Source organism: Conger conger, chromosome 14, assembly GCF_963514075.1.
Source record: "Conger conger chromosome 14, fConCon1.1, whole genome shotgun sequence".
Classification (NCBI taxonomy): Eukaryota; Metazoa; Chordata; class Actinopteri; order Anguilliformes; family Congridae; genus Conger; species Conger conger.
The window spans coordinates 12,544,285-12,564,784 of record NC_083773.1 but is presented as its reverse complement, the minus strand read 5'-3'; the positions used below and the strand labels follow the sequence as shown (position 1 = coordinate 12,564,784).

At 41.2% G+C, this 20,500-nt stretch overlaps 1 protein-coding gene across 1 annotated transcript in view; it reads right to left on the bottom strand.

Moving 5' to 3' along the window:
* The window catches only part of suclg2 (succinate-CoA ligase GDP-forming subunit beta), a 112,409-nt gene that overhangs the window by 75,375 nt on the left and 16,534 nt on the right, over window positions 1-20,500 (bottom strand). Inside the window, exon 2 of the mRNA XM_061220909.1 lies at window positions 9,390-9,531. Within this exon, the coding sequence (XP_061076893.1) occupies window positions 9,390-9,531 (142 nt within the window). The remainder of the gene's footprint in view (window positions 1-9,389; window positions 9,532-20,500) is intronic.

The window sequence follows — 20,500 nt, the reverse complement described above, 5'->3', positions numbered from 1 at the left end:
ATAAACCATACCCCCAGTGGTGTTAACTCTGAACTAATCGCGTAATGTATGATCATTTTGGACTCATAATGTCACCTAATCTAGTGTAATGAACCCTCCCTAAAAGAGGCAAATAAACAGCAGCATAAAAATCTGTTAAGCAAAATGTCTTTTGGCCAGAAGCCAACAAAACTTTTATGTCACACTAATTAGAACTGCAATATTTTGCAGACCGCTGCGACCTCAGTTCTTCAATTATGGAAAGCGTAAACAGGTTTCCGCATAGAGTCTGAAATGGCACAAGCCATTTATATTAGCCAGGGGAAAGTTTATTAATCATGTGTGGTTTCCATCCAACATAGCCCACTGCAGCACCATTGTGTTTGTAGAAACCTGTGTGCAAAATGGCTGACAGATCGTAAAATGGAATATGTAAATGGGGAAAAGCATTTGTGGGGAGAATATGCCCGTGTGCGGTGACTGCCTGCCTATTTCACAACCAGGCCAGCTCCTGCTTGAAAAAGTCTCCATTGCTCCTCTGAAGGTGAACCACTCAAGTAAACCCACAACGAAGGCTGCTCCACTCTACCTTCTAGAATATTCCACCGTCTGTCAAGGTGCATTGTTCGATCTATCAATCTCCCTTTCTCCCCCGCAGTCCAGATCAAAATAAAAAATGTTTAACTTTATCTCTCTTCAGCAGTGGAAGTTTTATTTCAGAGGAATACCTAATGATGGAAAGAGATCTCAGCCTAACACTGGAGAACAGAACAAGCCGCAACAGAAGCAAAGGGCAATTGAACTGTAAGCTTTCTGTTCCAAATGTACAGTAAGCATACTGATGAGACATCGGGTCTCCAAGACAATACTCCAGAACAGTTGTTCACACACCCCACCCCCCAAAAAACTAAGACAAAAACAACTCCTACAGTTAGGCTGGTATTGACAAAAAAAGTGAAACAATTATGCCAGGCCAAATGGAGGTCTAATCAGAGAGTGGTCCAATGTGTGCTGCTTTTCTGGGGGAGATGAATGAAGTACCAGAGCACTACAAGACCACCACAACACAGGGACCAAGACACCACATCTTGTACCTACAAAGATCTTCAGAAAAGTTGACCTTAAATAGGTCAACCTATCAGATTTTACCATTTTCTCAGAATGAAAAGATGTAGTTCATTGTCATGATCCTAGGTCAACCAGCCCACTTCCCTTGGTAGAGAGAGAACACTCAAGGATGACATGAAGCCATAGACGCCATTTTGAAAAACAGTATGTGTTTGAAAGTTTGAAAGGTGTCATATAAAGTCAATAAAGACAGTCACAGTATTTTGATTGTCCACCTTTGTCAACTCCTACAATAACTTTAAATGCAGGCAGTTTTTTTAAATTTATTTAATTTTTTTTATTAAGCTGGGTTACAGATATTCATCCATGAAGTGATAAAGCAATGTAATGACCAAAAACAAATCACATTTTTGCTTAGTCTATAAATCTATACATACTGCTACTAATAGACAGGAATTGATTTGTAAATCACGCATACACCAACCCATGTTTTCGCATTTACAAGTGCATGGATGGGCCCCATGGTCATTATGCAATATGCACAGTGTCAATGCCAACTGCGACCAGCCTGAGATAACTGGCTTGTGACAAAATGCTGGTTTGTTGAGCTGTACAGTAAGCGTCTTCCTCCAATGTCTGCATGAGCCTGATTGCAAACTTTGGTGTTAAAAAAAAGAAGCATAAAACTGACATGATTTGTCTGTGCTTTCCCAAATCAAGACCAGAAGTTGCGATGAGAGTTGTAGTGTAAACGTGATTGGAAATTTAAAATTGGGAAACATGAAAAATGCATATTTCCTTATTTTGCTATAGTGAAGTAACATACTTGAAGCAAGTTAGTGCCCTGGATGAAACCTGCATGCAGGGCACTAACTGCATTATGCTAAACTTATGGGAATTATTCAAACTGTACATTAGGTGTTAATTACAACTTCTTAATGTTTAAAGCGAGTGAGGGTATGTGGAAGACAGAAAGCAGACTGGAGTGCACACACTGTGCTTGGTGGCATTGTTCAACATCAGAATCACTGACATTTTTGAGAGCAGACGGCTAAATCCTTTGTAATTGCCCAATTTCCTTAAATTGCAGTTGAAAGCAGCAACAGACAATAATTCACGTTTTTATATTTGCTCTGACATTTACATTTTACTTATTTATTTCAGTGCCATGTCATTTAAAGCATTACAGTCACAAAGTGTGTGTGTATGTGTGTTTGTGCGTGTGCGCATGTGTGTTACAGCCACACTATGTGCGGAGAAGACAGGGAATAGTGCGGCAGCATCATTAGAAAGAAGTGAAAATATGATACGGTGTCACAGTACTGGGTGTACTACTAACCTAGGAAATCCCTGCCTAGCACCTCAGTGGATAGAAAATGGACTGCGTGCTTGAAACAATATTGGTGAATGCTCATTGTTATTGCAAGTGTCCGCACTCTTCAAAGACTCTGCCGGTTTTTCTACAGGCATGAAAGCCATGCCATTTCTAGTGGATGAAAGCAGGCTTAAAGGTGCTTGAAGTAGATGAAGTGTTTCTAGCAAAGGGGATGGGCGACTGAAGCTATACTACTGGCTTACCTGCGAACAGCACTGCACAAGATCTTTGCAGGAGGTAGATTTGGATAAAATAATGCACTTTGAACTTTGCATAATCAGCTCACTTACTGGCTTTTTAACTAACAACGCATTCAGCATCTAACCAGGTGCTATGGTAACAATCTTACCATAACCTACATCACAACTAATGTAAAGAAGCAAAATATGTGCAATGAAAAATTCTAGATGATAAAAATCAGAGCTACGTAATCAATGATAAAAATCACATAAAATTATTAAGCAAAATAACCAAGAAGATATGATGTAACCTTCCATTTTACTGCGAGACAGACCCTTAAATGACCCAAACAAAATACGCACTTACAGTTCACATTATCCAAATAATAAAACCACACCTACCCGCCTTGGAAAGAAGGAGAAATGCGGGCAAAGCAGCAAAATTCTGAGTGAATAAGGGTAATATGCAGCACATCATATCAATACTGCGCAGCCATCAGGATTTTGAAATGACATTTTGATTTGTGAGGTTTCTGATAGCAACCTGAAGTCTTTAGAATGCATTTGCAGACATAATTTGAAAGACATCTCAGTTGTTTTACAAGATAAACACAAATCAGGACAGCAGTCATAGGCTTAAAATCCATAAACAAAGAATAGAATAAAAATCTGATGATTGGTTTGTTTTTCCCTTTCAATGTTATTAGCAATTCAATGACCCTTGGTATGCCTGGTTATTCTAGACGCAGTGCTTGGGTTTGTAAATGAGAGCTAAAGCAGCAGAACAGCGAAACTCATTCAGTGATTAATGGCCAATATCCCTCCTACACATTCACTCTACCACAGTCCGGACCCAAAAGCTCAGCAATTGCATAATAATAAATACATAATGTTTTTGGTATTGCCTTGTGAGATATTTATTAAACTACGCGAGTATTCAAAAGCTACTTTGTGTGCCACGGCATGCCTGAAAGGCTAGGCTATACCTTCGCATTAGAAAGAGAAAGAAGAAAATCCCTCCTAGCCGTGTTGAAGAAAGGAAAAAAAGAGAAACACGCATGTAATTTGCACAGGGATGTGTTTACACAAAGTAAAAGCGGGAGCATCACGCATGACTGAGGAGGCCCTCTAGTGAGGGAAGGCATGACAGATGGCACTGACTCAAAAGGGTGGATGGTCGAAAGAAAGCATATGGTGCTGCAGATGATCCCAAACAAGGCTGCAGTCAAAATGTAAACAACACTCCAGGCTAGACCAGACAGCAAGTGACAGGCTTCATTTTCTTTCTTCCTTCCAACTGCACAATCTAACTAGTAGCCTACTAAACAGAGCAGATTTAAATGAGTGACAGACAGCAATGCATTATATTACATTACAACACACTGCACACTTCACCCATCCATGGAAAGATACTGTACATATAGTATTTCGGCATATTATGAATTTTATAGACATTTTGCTTAAGTCACTACTTGCTGAAGGATAAAGTGCTATACCCCACAGTGATTTGACCCTAAGACAGGTTAGCAATAATGATTGCTCAGTAAACTCCACTCCAAAACACTGGCACGCAGGGAATGAGAGAAATCTTGGCCAGTAGTCAGGGAGAATAAAATAAAATAAATGTAAAACGAATGAGACAATAGAGTCTCCTGTTAAAGCACTCAAACAATAAAACCGACAAGACAATCATTGGCATAGTCATATAGATTTAGAGGCAAAAATATATAGATTTAGACTGTAATGAATGAGTATAATAAATAATATGCCTGCATAAAGAGCTGTTTGGTAAGATGATAAAATGACCCATAAACAGAAATTGGATAACTAGGTTTAAAGGCTTTCTCTGAATTGAGTGACTGTGGTACCTCTGGCTCAATGGTAGCAGGCATGCTAGCAGGAGGAAATGGAGGGTCTTTTGTGGAAACACTGGTAACTATAATCTAGTAATCATCAGCAAGGTGTGCACTCGGCTCAAGCATTTTAATAGTCCTGCATAATTCAGGACTCTTATATGACACCGTGCTCCAAACAGGGCTGCTTAAAGTTAAATAAATTATATTTAATATTAAATGCCCAATGAGTAATAGGTTTTTTTTTTTTTTTTTTTTTAAGGCCCAGACAAAATGAGAATTCTCCCCTTCAAAGCACAAACACTTTGCTCAGATAAACACTTTGATGTAAAATTCAAACATGGACACAGGAGAGAGGCTTCATCAGCACTACTGTGGAAACCGTGGAGCAGAAAGTCTGGTTCCGTCCCTGAACTTGTTCCCCACTCTTTGTTTTTACAGAAGATCAAGCAGAGACGGATGCAGAAGCCGCATCCATCCTGACAAATGGAGGAGCTGTCCTTCCACTCCAGTTCAAACAGAAGCAGCAGTCCTTCTGCGGAGGGGAGCCATGACACCCAAACTGAGTGGCTCAGGAAGATCAAACGACCGGCCTCAGCCAATCTTGAGAAAATCACAATATCAAAAAGAGGTTAGACCAAGCAACGTCTTAATAATTCAAAAACAAACTCATCAGCAACCGCAAAGGGAATGCGTTACTGACTATTCCAGCTTATTTAAGCAACACCGTTTTATGGACCTATCCGCTATTGCTCAAGGCAAGGGATTTCATTTGTTAAAAATAATGACATATGTCTGTTTATTTAAGGGAGAGCAGATAAATTGCCTCTAATATATTCCAACTCTGATCATTTCAAAAGTGCTCGCCTGCTAAAGTTTCTCTTTTGAAGTTCATTTTCATACCTGCATTTTTCACAGGGCTTAATGTCATCTCACTCCTGTATTATGCCGCATTTTGACATATCAAACTTGAGATCCCTCTAATAAGCACACAGGAGACTTGGCTGCTGTTCACAATGCAGAGCTTTTATTTTGAATATTCATATCACTGTGATGGGAATTTATATATTCAATTTTTCTTGTTAAGTGTGACTCGAGTTTAACAAGCCTGCTTTCCTAAATAAGCTCCGTCGAAAAAAGGTGCAATCTCAAGAAAAAATATTTTGTTTAAGTTTTCATGCCTTCAAATAAAAAGGAGAATCAGAAGAATCACTGAAGAAGCATGCACATTTACCGTGACAGCCTGGGGGAATTGATTCAGGTCGTAATTGCATGTAAGTGTAAGGTCCAATCAAACAGGGTGGGCTGTGATTAGGTTGGCAGATACAGAGAGTCAGATTCGGGATCTGACCAGGACATTGGGGTTAATAACCCAACTCTTTCAGTGAGAGCTCTTTGACATTTAATGACCACTGTGTCAAGACCTCAGTTTAACAGCTCAACCAATAGACAGCAGCTTCACCTGCACATTGGCCCCAGCACTGCGCAAGGACATTGGATTTACCAGGCCAGGAGGGAAGAGTTCCCTCCACTGATTCATCAGCACTAATTGCGACAGAAATCAGATGGGTTTGGGCCATGTTTTTGGAAGTGTCTTTCAATGACTACCTTCCCCAGCAACAGGAAGTCAACCAATCAAAAGATCTAGTTTCACATAAGAGATCATGATTGGAGAGCCATCAGAGCAAAAGCACAAAACCAGACGAGATGTCAACAGCATGGCGAGACCAGTGCCTGACCTTAAAGGTTCGGTAATGGTGAAGGCGCATTTACAGAAAGCTGTGACTGTCGATTCAGACATATTTCTGACACACATTAACAGTTCTCAAAGATACTGCAGCATCGCTCCAGTCAATTGCTTTCCTGCACGGTAGGTCATTTAAAAATCAGGTCACCACTTGGCATTTAATTGAATGTTTATTGAAAAATAAAGGCTAAATCTTCCATAGCAGAGTGCTATTTATCTCTGGGTTACCTACAGACCATGAAAGAAAAAGATGGAGAATTTAAATGGAAAAACAGCACACACAGGAGATTGCTGTGCAGTCTGTCTATACTTTGCAAACTTAAAAAAAAAAATGCACAGCCGTGTGTGTGTGTGTGTGTGTGTGTGTGTGTGTGTGTTTAAAGCCCAAAAAAATTGTAAAGGCAGATGTAATCCTACAGTCTAATAAAAAATGTTTCAACCATAAAGATCTTGGCAACATTGCTCTTTTGCGCCATTTACTAAAGTATTTTTGAACAATGAAAAAAAGTAATGTCTTTGCTTAAACCATGTTTTATAAATCCTACAAATTATATTTCTAAAATCACAAAGAGCAAACTAACACACTACACACTGGTATACAGCATACATTTTCCTTTTTGTTTTGCAATTGTTTTACCAATTGTTTTCACACCGATGACGAATCCAAAAGAAAACGTGTCTGAAACCTTAGCCTCTCAACAGAACTGTTATCTGGACAGCTAAAACGCAAAACTCAAAACATGGCAGTTATTCTGACAAAGACAACCCGCATGCATAGATCAAGGGAAAAATGTTTCATTTAACTGATCCTGGAACAAAAAAAAATTTAATGTTTTGTGTGCATACACAGTGCACATGTTCATCAATCTGGCTCAACACGTGGAATAGAGCCTATCCCATCTCTTCCTCATCCATCTCTGTGTGCAGAAAAAATGGCCTGGCTGACAGCACAGATACTGCAGATGCAAAGAAAACTATTATAGGGATCTGCAGCGAATATCCATCAAGATTTTGCCAACAGATGCATCTGCCAACAGGTTTATAATGTACAAAGTGGCCAAAATCATTTCCAGACTTTCATTTGGTGGGGGGTGGGGAGAGGGGCAATAACAATGCAAAATGGCAGACCATAATTTATATTCATTACATGTGTTGCGATTCATGTCTCAACATGATAAGGTACCGACGAGCCTGCGCTTAATGCCAACGCAGGCGTATCTGACCACATCACGCCTTACCTGATGAAAACAGAAGACTACATTTTAGTGAAGCATTATGCTCCCAAGTAATGGGCTTTATGCTTCCAAACTATTTAATTGTAAATTTCATACCCTGCGACCTCGTGATTTTCTTTGCTGAATACGCAAAACATCTTTGTTATCGAATTTGGAACAGGAATCTTGCGTTCCAGTGCGCCATCTGCCCACACAGGAGCACCAGTGTAAATGAAGCTAGTACACTCGCCAGTCAGCTGAGGACAACGTTACGCCCCACAGGCAGACTCCCTGTGTCACTCCCTGCCGACAACTGGAAGCCAGTGGAGCTTGGAACGTTGTTTAAAGCAAGCTGTGGTAAACATGACCAATATAACTCACCATACTACTGGCAGAACACCAACAAAGCAGTGGACTGTACTCATAGTTGGTTAAAGACACAGCCAGTGATTGAACTTGTGAATAGAAGGCCAAGCCTTCAACTGTTAGTCCATATATTTAGTGACTGAGCAATTGGGGCTCGCAAAACTATCATAAACAAGCCAACGTGTCATAAGTGTCAAGAACATTCCAGAAACATTTATTGTTTGATGGTTTTGCATTCAACCCTAGTCCCACCGTCCTCTCCGTACAAAACAAATAACACAACCCAACTTTACACATTGATTTACTGAACATCAAGGCATAAACAAGCTTAGTGTTGCGTTTGCTCTGGCTTCCAATCAGCATACAGCATATTGCTGCTTTCTTATCATTTTTCTCTCACCAGTTTGCTGGAGTAAAAGCAGGAGGTGTGTAGTCGAGCCATGACTGATGAGGCCAGCATTAAGCCGGCTGCTTTGACAGTTAGATTACTAAATAACAGAGTTTAAAAGTACAGCATCCCATCTGTACTTGCAGTTTTACTAGATTTGGGACAGATGCAGCACCATTTCTATCAAAATGGAAAGACATTCAAAACCCTTTATTTTTCCTGTTTACACAAAGCAGAAATACATGTACTTGCTTTTCAGTGTGATATTTAATGGGGCTGGTCTACAGCTATAGCTACTGCACTTTACATGTAAGTGCTCTTAGACCTCAGTATAACATAATTAATCCATTACCTTTTATGATCAGGACAACAGAAGATATAAACATGTAACAAGAATCATGAAAACATTGCAAAAGTGCAATATGTACATTGCAATATGTAAAATATTATATTTGGGATAGAACTGGCACTTTAAAACAGGTCCGCTGCTTCATGGCTTGGTAAACGGAAGGAGGAGGCCCTGGGCTGATCCCCCACACTGCTGGGGCCACGTTATTTACCTAAACGGATGCTTCATGTACGGGAAAGGTCATTTCGGCATACACAAAAACAGGAACAACTCACAGACTTGACCTGAAATGGACTGTAGAGTATAAAGAACAGGTAGTTATGGACGCACTACTAGCAGAAGAAAATGGCCAAAGAATAACCCCTCTCCTGTAGGAATGAGAGTTAAAGCACATCACGTACTTTTAGATAAGTAGGATCTTGTACAGGTGGTTATTATCTTTACCTGGATATGTTTCAGCGTTCCCTCAGTAACCCCCTGTCACATTTTCATCTCACAAGTAAGGAAAGCGTAAGGGAGAGCTACAGTAGAGAGAGAGACATCCCAGACTAATCTCCCAAAGATTTAACTGAGCACTCCAGGGTCTGAAGGCCCGCATCTCACAGACCTGATTAACAACGTTCCTAGGAGCAACAAACTGTCATTGCAGATGTCCGAGACACAAAACACTGGGTTGTGAAAGGAAAACGGCAAAACAAACAAACCAATAAATAAATAAATAAATAAATAATGAGAGGGAAGCCGGCCTGCCAAAATGGCAAAACTGGATTTGACGACACATCAGATGAAATTAGCCACAGCTGTTTGCGTGTGGGCAAATTTCGGCGCAAACAAAGGTTTAATTTATTTTGTTAGTGGTTGTGCCACTCACTCAGTCGTTTGGCGGCCTCCAGGGCATCGGGGGCGTTGTCTGCCACGAAGAAGCGCTGCACCGTCACCCCGCTCTCCTGCATCAGCTTCTTGCTCTGGTACTCCTGCAGGTTGAGCCATCGTCTGGGGTTCACCCTCCCCAACTGCAGGGGGAGAAACAGGCAGCATTACCCAAAGTGCCAACCGCAGCCTCAAATCCACAGAATGAGGAACAGGCCTGCGGGTCTTATTTGACATTTTTGTTTAAATGGGCTTGAGGTTGCAAAATACTGACTACAGTCTTAGCCACTCTGTTAATTAGTTATGGCAGAAGACCAACATGTTCCACATGACTGTGCCTTTGTCAGGGTCTTCTGTCGTTACGAATTAAGAAGAAAAATTATTTTGCGAGCGTCCGTGCTTTCTCTTTCCCAGTTATTATATAAACACAGGAGGTCTAAAGAAAACAAAACATTAAAGTGAGCCCAATATACGTGCTTGTGGATATAAACCTAAATGACTTTTTCTTACTTAAACAATTGAAATTAATAAATAATACCTAGGCTATTTATTATTCTGTTCAATGCTTAATGGTATCCCCTCCTGTAAAGAAAAATGTGTTACGCTCACTTAGCTCACTATTTCCTGTTTCTCAAAAAACACAGTACTACACAATAGCTTGTTCAAGAAATTATGTAGCCAAAAAAACTGTCCCCATAGAAACACAAAACAAAGATTAATTGAAATGTAACACTACTACAACATTTCAAAGTGGTAAGAATGTAATGTTGATTGGGTATTGGCGTATTCACAATACAGCTAGTCACTATGCAATTTCTTACCACACAGCTTGTGCATTTAGTGCACAACTTTAGCTAGAGTGAATGAACTACGGGATTGGTGGACACAAAGTTGGCCACACAAAGTTGGCTAATTGTGAAACGAGTTAAGTGAATCTAAGAAGGAAACGGTTCACACATACGAAGGCAAATGAATGGCCCCATACACAGTAGTCATAATGCTAATTGGCTCATTATGATTCTTGAAAGGCTGATCAAAACACAGGATCTCTTTTGAAAGTAGGAGTGCGAGCCCAGGTACTTCACACGCCTACTTGCGAGACACCTTCTGAAGCGGAGACATCTGGGCATTGCTCTCTGCTCTTCATGGAGAGTAATGGAACATACCGAAACGGGCCGCGGCAGCTTAAAAACTGTTTACTCAGCAGACGAGACTGCTGTTGACTCCAGCTGTTGGCGCTATTAAAAAGGCATTGGGTGTTAATATGAAAAGCCCACTTAAACGTTACATATCCAGCGCGAGTCCTGCAGGCCCATTTCGCCAAGTGCGGGCATCGGCCGCGGAGCGTTCATGAAGGAACAAAGCCATTACGGAGAGGCTCCCGGAGTAAAGACAAATCAGAGCCAGCGGAAAATGTGGAATATTAGCTATGTTTTGCTTTTTCTTTTTCATTTGGAAAACTGCAAGGCCCGCAATAAAGGAAAGGGCATAAACATTAGCGAGAGTAAATAATGCTGGGTTGAGTCACTCCTAAGAGAAAGCTGGAGTGAAATTGGCTACTTCATTACAGCAGGGCGGTAGGTGCTGTGAATAGCAATAGAAGTGAAGGGCAACAAATAACATGGAGCAGTGTTTGAGGCCTGTCCTGCAGAAACACATTCACTTCAGGACTGCATTATCAAAAAGATATTTTTTAAATGTTTGTGACATCACAGGATGTGGGACGCGTGACCTCCCTTGTTGATTGGACAAATGACATCTACACCTACAGTGACCGTTTCCCCCGTTCGAATAAAGAAAAATCAGAAATGGGAGGACATTCTCTTCATTCTTCAGATGGTTATAATTACACTGGCCTCCCGGAGAAGGCAGACTGAACTGCCAGTCTTAATTATCCAAACCTTGCCCTGAATCTGTGAATTGTCTTTCCGCCTCCAAGACAACACTAATTCCTACTACTGCACAGCTTCCGACCTGAGGCTACAACATTTGCACTTGTGCTGACTGTGTCTGTGACACTTTATGCAATATGGACATGGTGATCTAATCACAGCCATCCTTTCCCAGGATAGGGGAACAGCATCTCTCAGGCAATTCGCGTGAATCACCTCGCCCTACAGTCGCCATTAGCAACAGCTAAAATAAGGGCATGTGTTTACCTATGAATAAGGTAGCGGTGAGAAATGTCACAGTGGTGTAGTGGTGAAGGAACTGCACTTGTAACCACATTCGACATCGAGAGCAGGCCTGAATCGAGCATGGGCATTGGGGCATGGCAGTTATATCCTTGCTAAATGCACAATGCAAGGCACCCTGGAAACCGGTGTCTGCTGAACAAATAAACGATGTTGAGAAATGTCTCAATCCCGTGTCGCAGACTGGATCAACACTGAGCTCTCTAAAAGGTGTCTGAAAATAGTGCCCTTTTTCTAGTAACAGAGAAAGTTTGTACGCTTATTCATGTGTGGGGTATGCCTTTTCTTTTGACATTTTGTTCTGACAACGGAAACTCCTGGGGTTCACACAGTGAAGAAGTGTATTAGCATACCATGTCTGATTGGTTAGAACCGGTGAATGGCTTAAACTCACGCTCTGTCTTCACCAAGATGCAGCCGAATGTATTCGCAACACCAAGACACAATAGTCTCCTTCCCAAATGTGACAGCTTGTCTTGGTTTATGGACTCATACCTTGGGTTTATAGACCTCCCATCTAATTCTCTAGTCTGTCAAAACACCTGTGCATCTTATGATTTGTAGTGCCTATATCACAAAGATCCAGCACCATTTCATTGCTGTGAAATTCTAGCAAGTTAAGGTCATACCAGAGGACCATGATCAGATATCGCCAATGTACATTCACTCTGTCGAATGGTTCCAACAAGCATGACCATATAAACACGGCCGTGATCAAAGTAAATCTTTAAAAAGTGAATTTAGAATTTCAACAGGCATTTTAACAGAGCGCACAAAAGAGCTAACAGCACAAGATGACAAGGCCACAGCATGTCTTTCAGATGAGGGCCGGAGCAACTACACGGTTTATAAGGGAATCGTCATGAGGCGTGCTTTGTTTGGTGTTCCAATACAAATGCTGGCATGCAGAGGAGACTCAATCAAATTAACAATGTCACTCATACTGGCCAATACCCTTGATATTAAAGGACAAAAAATAAACAAACACTGAAATTCATTCAGCCACCACTATTGTCTGTTTGAGAACAGAAGATCAGAGTTTAAAGACAAAGGTTAAGGGGTAAAATTGGGAGAGCCGGAGTGCAGTGGAAACAGCAGCGACAGGAATCACACCTGCGGAAGCTCAATAACACTACGGGTGACCATGGGCACTATTGTCTGTATAAGAGAGCTAGTATGTTGGCAGGTACAAAAAAGAAAATACCTGCCAGCATAAAACATAAAAAATGCCACAATGTGAAACGAAGACACAATGAACAGATGCGAACCATAAAATCACAATTGGTGGCTCTGTTCTAAGCTTGCGCCCTGGCCCCTCAGGATTCAGTTCTACAGGTCTCTTTTATGAAACGCACAGTAAAATCGTCATTGGTCATTCAGTGGACAACCAGGCATTCCCCTCTCATAGAATACACAGCCTAATTCACAAACGTCAACTGTTTATGATGACTATTAAAGAATGGACAGAAACGAAACGCATATCACTTCTTCATCTCTCACTTTTATGAAGTTGGGATGTGTACTACATTACCTGGAAGGTGTTCAGATTGATAAGGATTAGGATTTGCCTGTCATAAACAATTGACGTTATATTCTGGGTCACTTCCGTGGGCAGGCCGGACGCTCTACATTTTTATTCATTTTTTAAAGAGCTGGATGTAACGCGCCACAGACGCTCTGTGCTGCATTAACTGGCCTAAATACACGAGCAGTCTTGCTGAGCTACAGCGGGTTCAGTGACGGGACACAACGTATTGGAAGGGCTCAGAAAGCGTATAACGCGATTGCCCTGAATACCTTATCTTCACAGCAAACTTCTGACACCTTACACAAAATGTAGCCTCTTAGAGGAGAGGTATTCTGGCACTTGTGACAATTAGATCCACAGATTACAGAGTTTTACAGGGCTGTAAAAGCCCATTTGTATTTGCAAAACCCATTTTAGTTGTTCGAGCGCAAGCAAGAAGCGCTCTTTGTCTTTGACAGCTGGGGGCACAACGTTACTTGGTTTGGGTCTCCTATGGGAAGGACTATACCAGATCTCCCACAACTTTGTCTCACCGGTACCCACAGCACACAAAAACACATCAACGCGGTTCCTATGCTTTCTGTCATGACTGTCAAAAGACTGAGCACCCAGGAGTGCTACTTATAGTTAAAAAGTGCAAAAAAAGTCTGAATCAAACAAAACACAAGCCTATACCCACACTGCATCAATGTTTCAGAGTCAAATCAGCTACATTAAACCCAAATGTAACACTTCTCTAGAGCCAGCTGGCATATTACCACTATGCCCTTGCTTACTTTCAGCTCTTCACTGGATGAGGTGTGCCTTTTTGTCCAATAGATCTTTAAGAACAGGGGGATGCAAATGACGGGGATAATATGGTAAATGGCAGGCATTTATATAGCGCCTTTATCCAAAGTGCTGTACATTTGATGCTTCTCCATTCACCCATTCATACACACACTCACACACCAACGGCGATTGGCTGCCATGCAAGGCGCCAACCAGCTCGTCAGGAGCATTTGGGGGTTAGGTGTCTTGCTCAGGGACACTTCGACACAGCCCTGCGGGGATCGAACCGGCATCCCTCCGACTGCCAGGCGACTGCTCTTACTGCCTGAGCCATGTCGCCCCCACGAATTACAGCATGAATGCGGCGTGGCATGGATGTGATCAGCCTGTGGCAATGCTGAGGTGTTCTAGATGGCTGCGTTGACTCTGGACTTGATAAAACAGAGTGGACCAACACCAGCAGATGACATGGCACCCCAAATCATCACTGATTGTGGAAACTTCACACTGGACTTCAAGCAACTTGGATTCTGTGCCTCTCCAGTTCTTGAATTGCCTTTGCTTGACAATCCTCTGAAGGCTGCAAGCATCCCTGTTGCTTGTGCACCTTTTCCTACCACACTTTCCAGTCAACTTTCCATGAATATGCTTTGATACAACACTCCTTTCAGAAATGACCTTCTGTGGCTTACCCTCCTTGTGCCCGACCAAGTATTGAGTGCATAAATGAACATACTTTGACATTTGACATTTCAGTATTATAAATCTTTTTTTTTTTTTTGATCGGTCTGTAATATTATGTAATATTCTAATATTTTGATAATTTTAGATTTTCATGAGCTGTAAGCCGTAATCATCATTTTTATTTTAAAAGGCTTGAAATATTTCACTGTATGTCAAATGAATCTAGAATATATAAAAGTTTCACTTTGTTTCACAGTGTCATCTGCACTGAAAGTCCTTAATTGTAATTACAAAGAACATGACCTACGTTGAAATATCCAAGAAAGACTGCACATGTCCATTTGACCTTTGTTGCTGAGCAACAAAGTTGAAGATACTTCAGCTACGCTGGTTTGTATTTCCCGTGTGACCTGGAAATATTTCTTGCAAAGAAGCAGGTCATTCTGGGTACTAGAGGCAGAAAAAGTAAAACAGATCAGATTCAATTAAATTTTTTTAAATAAATTTTTACAATTCGAAAGGAAATGACACATTTAAATAATTCAGAACAGCCATCTGCATATGTCTTTACTCAGAGACATTTTACTTTTGTTAAAATCAATAGTGAATTCATCACTCATGGATTAGAGGGACTGCCATGTACAGGGTGTCAAAAGTTTGTGAAAAGATATTCGCCTTGCCTATCAATATGCAAACCATGCGAGTCTATCCAACTTTAAGGTAAGGAACAGCCTTAAATAGTCTATTTTTGGAAAAAGTTACTTTTTTGGTGGAAAACTGCAATGAGCAAAAGTGGGCAGAGATTAATCCAATGTGACAGCTATAAAGACAGGGTGCTCGGAAGATGCTCAATAAAATCACAAAACAAAGTTTCCAGATTACCTGGCGAACAGTAGGAGATGGAACAAGCAAAGGCATTTTAAAATGAATCATCAGAGGCCCCACTGTCACCGAACAAATAATTCCAAAAATAACAAATGCTGAATATGTAATAGGGTTTGAGGTGTCCCTTCAGGCACTAAAAGTTACCTTGGGCATAAAGAGAACCGGAATATATGGATAGCACTTAATTTTACAGAGCTCAGACTAAGATAAATTACTGCTACTTCCATGCACGCTGCTACTCCAATTTCATCACTTTTTTCCCCCCCACATGTGCCCAACATATAGCTGATACATATACTCTGTGTCAGCTAATAGACACTTTATGTCTGCTAAGACAGATTCACAGAAAGCAGACGGGCTTCCTCAAAAAAGTCATGTGGGTAACGTTTGTCAAAGTTAATAGGGGACACATTTCAGCCAAAATGGTAATAAATTTTAAAAATATGGATGCGAGGAGCTGCACATCAACCAAGTCTGTGATGTACTACTCTGCCGAGGCAATGAGAGTTGAACTTTGCAAATGTTCAAAATGTACGGATGCTGAGTGGAGTGTTGAAAAATCCTTTGAAAATCTTTGCCACATCTCCACATTGGCATGTAAACTAGAGCAGCAATGTGTTAAGACAGAAAGAAAGACAGAAAGACAAAAATAGAGGGACAGGGAGAGAGGGGGCAAGAGAGGAAAAGAGAGAGGGGGAGCAACAGAGGAACAGAGAGAGTGGAGAGAGAGCGGAGATGAACTACACCTTCATATTTTTCATTCATCTCAGTGTTGAAGGGTATTTCACGTGGGTTCAGAGTTCTGGGGGCTTTGACCATGCCGCTTCCCCAGGCAGTGGGGATGAGACTGACCCAGCCGTGACCACCCCCCGGTGACCTGCTCTTGCTGCAATGCTTCATTACCCCAGCCAGCGACACAGCCTCCGAGACCTGCTTTAGTGCAGTATCAACATTTTCAGAAGAATATACAAGCCATTTTGATTTGTGGAGAAGAGAATGTCAATAAATACGAAGAACCTGACAACCTGACCTGAGGTAACGTGAACTCCACCAGAACTTAACATCCTCTGAATGGTCCTGAGCAATGTGGTTTATGATCATGGTTGCTTATTGACTATCCCAGACACTAAAACAGTTTGATTGATGTGAACTGGACCAATAATTATAGAGAAAACGACAAATAACTACACAACGTCCCTGTGTTCAGAAGAACATGTTAGCTCACGATGGCCCGAATACCTCCGTATAAGCCCGGTTCACAGTCTCTCGTTAGCAACAGCTTCCCCACCGCAATGTCACAGTGGAGCACTATTACCATGTCACTGTATGCTGAAATGGATCGGGTATGTGACTCATACCAATTTTCTATGAAAATGTAAGGAATTACGTCTATCTGGAAGTCATTTTCCAGTTATTCGTCATAAAATTTGCACTGTTCTGAACACAGTGATTTTAAGTTAAGCAACACTGTGCCAAGGCTTGTGATCTCCCCATGACGTACTCACTGTACAGTAATTATTCTCATCAGCATTCTAGAAACCAGCAGCAGCACTTAAACACCCATGGCTCAAATGGTATTTTCATTTCAGCAGTACCCCATTGTACTTCATAAATTTTAAAAACTGCCAGGGAACAGGCTTCAGACATGCTGAAAATGAAAAGGACAATGTTCCTCAGCCGTGAAGCCATAAAAGATGGAAAACAATTGAGAAGACAACTTAGCCGCGATGGGTATGCATCAGTGCGCGACTTCATTTCTCCTTCCAACTTCAACAGAGATTAAAATCTCTGCAGATACACCCAGAACCCCCATCAGAACGGGCGCGTTCTACCCCCTCCCTGAGACTGATTGACCAGGAGCAGAATTATTCATTATTCAGAGCTGAGCAAATGACATTCTGGAGAATATAGAATGATACTGCCCCGTGGGCTTCTCTCTGCCTCTGCGGCCTACAACAGCATAAGCTGTTACACTCAAACTGGAAAAACACCAACTTTGCTGCACATAATGTGTGCGCTGAAATAAAGCTGGTGTGATTGCCTCATCCTCAGTATGGGAATCAGGGTAACAGCGGAGGGACACAAGGCTTTAAGGAGCCCCGTCTTAATTGTGGCTCGTAAGCTTGTCAACAATGAGCCTTGCCCTGTAAAATAGGCCAGTCTGCACTGAATCACCCCGGAATAAAATGTCCCATATTGCTTTGAAAACAGGCAAAGTCTGCCCAAAGTGTCCCATGTGGAATGGTTCCGCCGTTAGAGACGTCTCGTTTGGATGACATTTGGGGAAGAGTGCATAATGTCCAAACACCACGTAGCTCCGGCATTTTAAGATAGGAGGCTTCCAGTTTTATCCGCTATCTGTATGTGTCAGCTTGTAAGATTAATCCTTTCACTGTTCTTGGATGTACTAATTGGAAAAATGCCCAGTGCATTTCCTTCATCGCTGCACTGTTTAGTTTAAACACTAAAGACGTTTGAAAGTAGTTAAACATCTGAATACGAACTGAAATGTAATTAATTAGACCCGGGCCAATGCCGAAACAAATGCTGTGAGAGCAGGTCTATTATGAGAAATCGGTGAATAAAAAAATAAATAAAGTGTTTAAATTGTGTCAAAATTAAAAAGGCAGCCATGCCTGCCTGTGGGCTGCAGCTTGAGCGCTAATGGGAGGCTCTGGTAGAGCAAGACTCGGTGTGACGCAGCTGAAAACCAGAACGGTGAATAAGGGCTCTGAAACACAACAAAATACTGCAGTGTTTTACAGAAGCTCTAATGTATACTGATGTCCCTATTTTTAATCAGGCTAGTACTAATAAACCTACGTTTAGGTACAAGTAATGTCATTCGTGTGAATCGTTTTTTTTGCACTCAAGTTTGACAGTCGAGAAATCACTGTTCTACCAGAAGCTCATACAGTGGTCTGCAAACCAGCAATCATTTCAAAATTTACAGGTTATGCTGGACGACAGAAGAATCCTAGCGACATTTGGAGAACAGGCATATGGCAGCATATGACTGGCAGCAGCTAGTACCATAAGGACACTAATCACACCATTGAAAGGAAAGAATGTACCGGTAAATGGCCAAAGGAATCCTGGCTAACTTTAAGTCCGCCCTACCTCAGGGCAGATATCGACCTGTTAGTTGCCTAATAACATAAAACCTGAGACTACAGAGCACAGCCTGCATTTATGGCCATGGATTCAATCACTAGGGAGCATGCCTGAATATAGCACATTATGTAATTATGCATATCTGACAATGATTATTACAGTCATTTTCTAATAAGGCCAGTAAGCTGTACTTCAGCCTATTTTGGAGCTTCAGTATGCGGAAAAACTGAACGTTTTTTTTATTTGTATTTATTTGTTGTTTTTTGGGGGGTTTTTTCACTATAAACATTATGGACATATAATAACAGTAAAATAAAAGAAATGAAAGGCACACAGGGAGAATGAGGATATTCTATCCTCCCTGCAATGTTCCACAAGACCCACCTCTTTCAGTGAGTTCTTTTTTATTTTATTTTTCTCTGCACTGCTCGATGGCAGTCGATTAAAGGGAGGATCCAGAGGCTGGTCTCAAACTGAGCTATTGATAGCATTTAGCATTTAAGTTAATAGGTTACATTCCAATACCATTAGCAACATCATTTTATCTTCCAAATAGGATTATTGTTGCATTTGCAAATGCACATTACTCAGTAGGAATGTTAAAATTTCAAGTGCCAGAACACTGCCCATTCAGTAAATTGGTAAGTGAAGTTGCATGCCTAGTTATTGGAGCATAATTACGGAATGGAAATTGAATATTGAGAAGGAAGGAAACAAACATTCATAAGACTCACAAGCTATTCAGTGTAAAAAAATAATTTCAAGTGATGAAAGTAGACTATTCAAACTATTCAAATGTTTTAGTATTATTGAGTATTATTGTACAGTATTTCTAGGTTACAATTCCCCAAGTCAAGCTGCACATCTTATTACACCACTGCGCACAAGTCAGAATTTCACTGAGATGAGCTGGAGGAAACACTTTGTATGCAGGCAGACCTGGACGAGCTGGGGTGGCTACAGAATGACGACACCCTCCGTGCCAAATGAACCCTCCCTCCCCCTGGGCAAAGATACAGCCAATTACACGCCAACCTTCGATGAGCCACGGCAAGCACTGGCATAGTCAGGGTTCGATCCCAGACTCTGGGTCATCCACTTGCTACACAAATAATAACAATGAAAAATATTGTGTCCTATAAACCACGGCAGTTGTTGCAATAGGAAGAACATTTGTAAGCACATCATATACAGGTGCATCTCAAAAAATTAGAATTGTGGAAATTTAATTCAAAAAGTGAAACTTTTATATATTCTAGATTAATTAGACATACAGTGAAACATTTCAAGCCTTTTAAAATAAAAATGATGATTACGGCTTACAGCTCATGAAAATCTAAAATTATCAAAATATTAGAATATTACATAATATTACAGACCGATCAAAAAAAAAAAAAAAAAGATTTATAATACTGAAATGTCAAATGTCAAAGTATGTTCATTTATGCACTCAATACTTGGTCGGGCACAAGGAGGGTAAGCCACAGAAGGTCATTTCTGAAAGGAGTGTTGCATCAAAGCATATTCATGGAAAGTTGACTGGAAGGGAAAAGTGTGGTAGGAAAAGGTGCACAAGCAACAGGGATGCTTTGCAGCCTTCAGAGGATTGTCAGGCAAAGGCAATTCAAGAACTGGAGAGGCACAGAATCCAAGTTGCTTGAAGTCCAGTGTGAAGTTTCCACAATCAGTGATGATTTGGGGTGCCATGTCATCTGCTGGTGTTGGTCCACTCTGTTTTATCAAGTCCAGAGTCAACGCAGCCATCTACGAGGAGATTTTAGAGCACTTCATGCTTCCGTCTGCTGACAAGCTTTATGGAGATGCTGATTTCCAGCCAAAACTACAAGTAACTGGTTTGCTGACCATGGTATTACTGTGCTTGATTGGCCAGCCAACTCGCCTGACCTGAACCCCATGGAGAATCTATGGGGTATT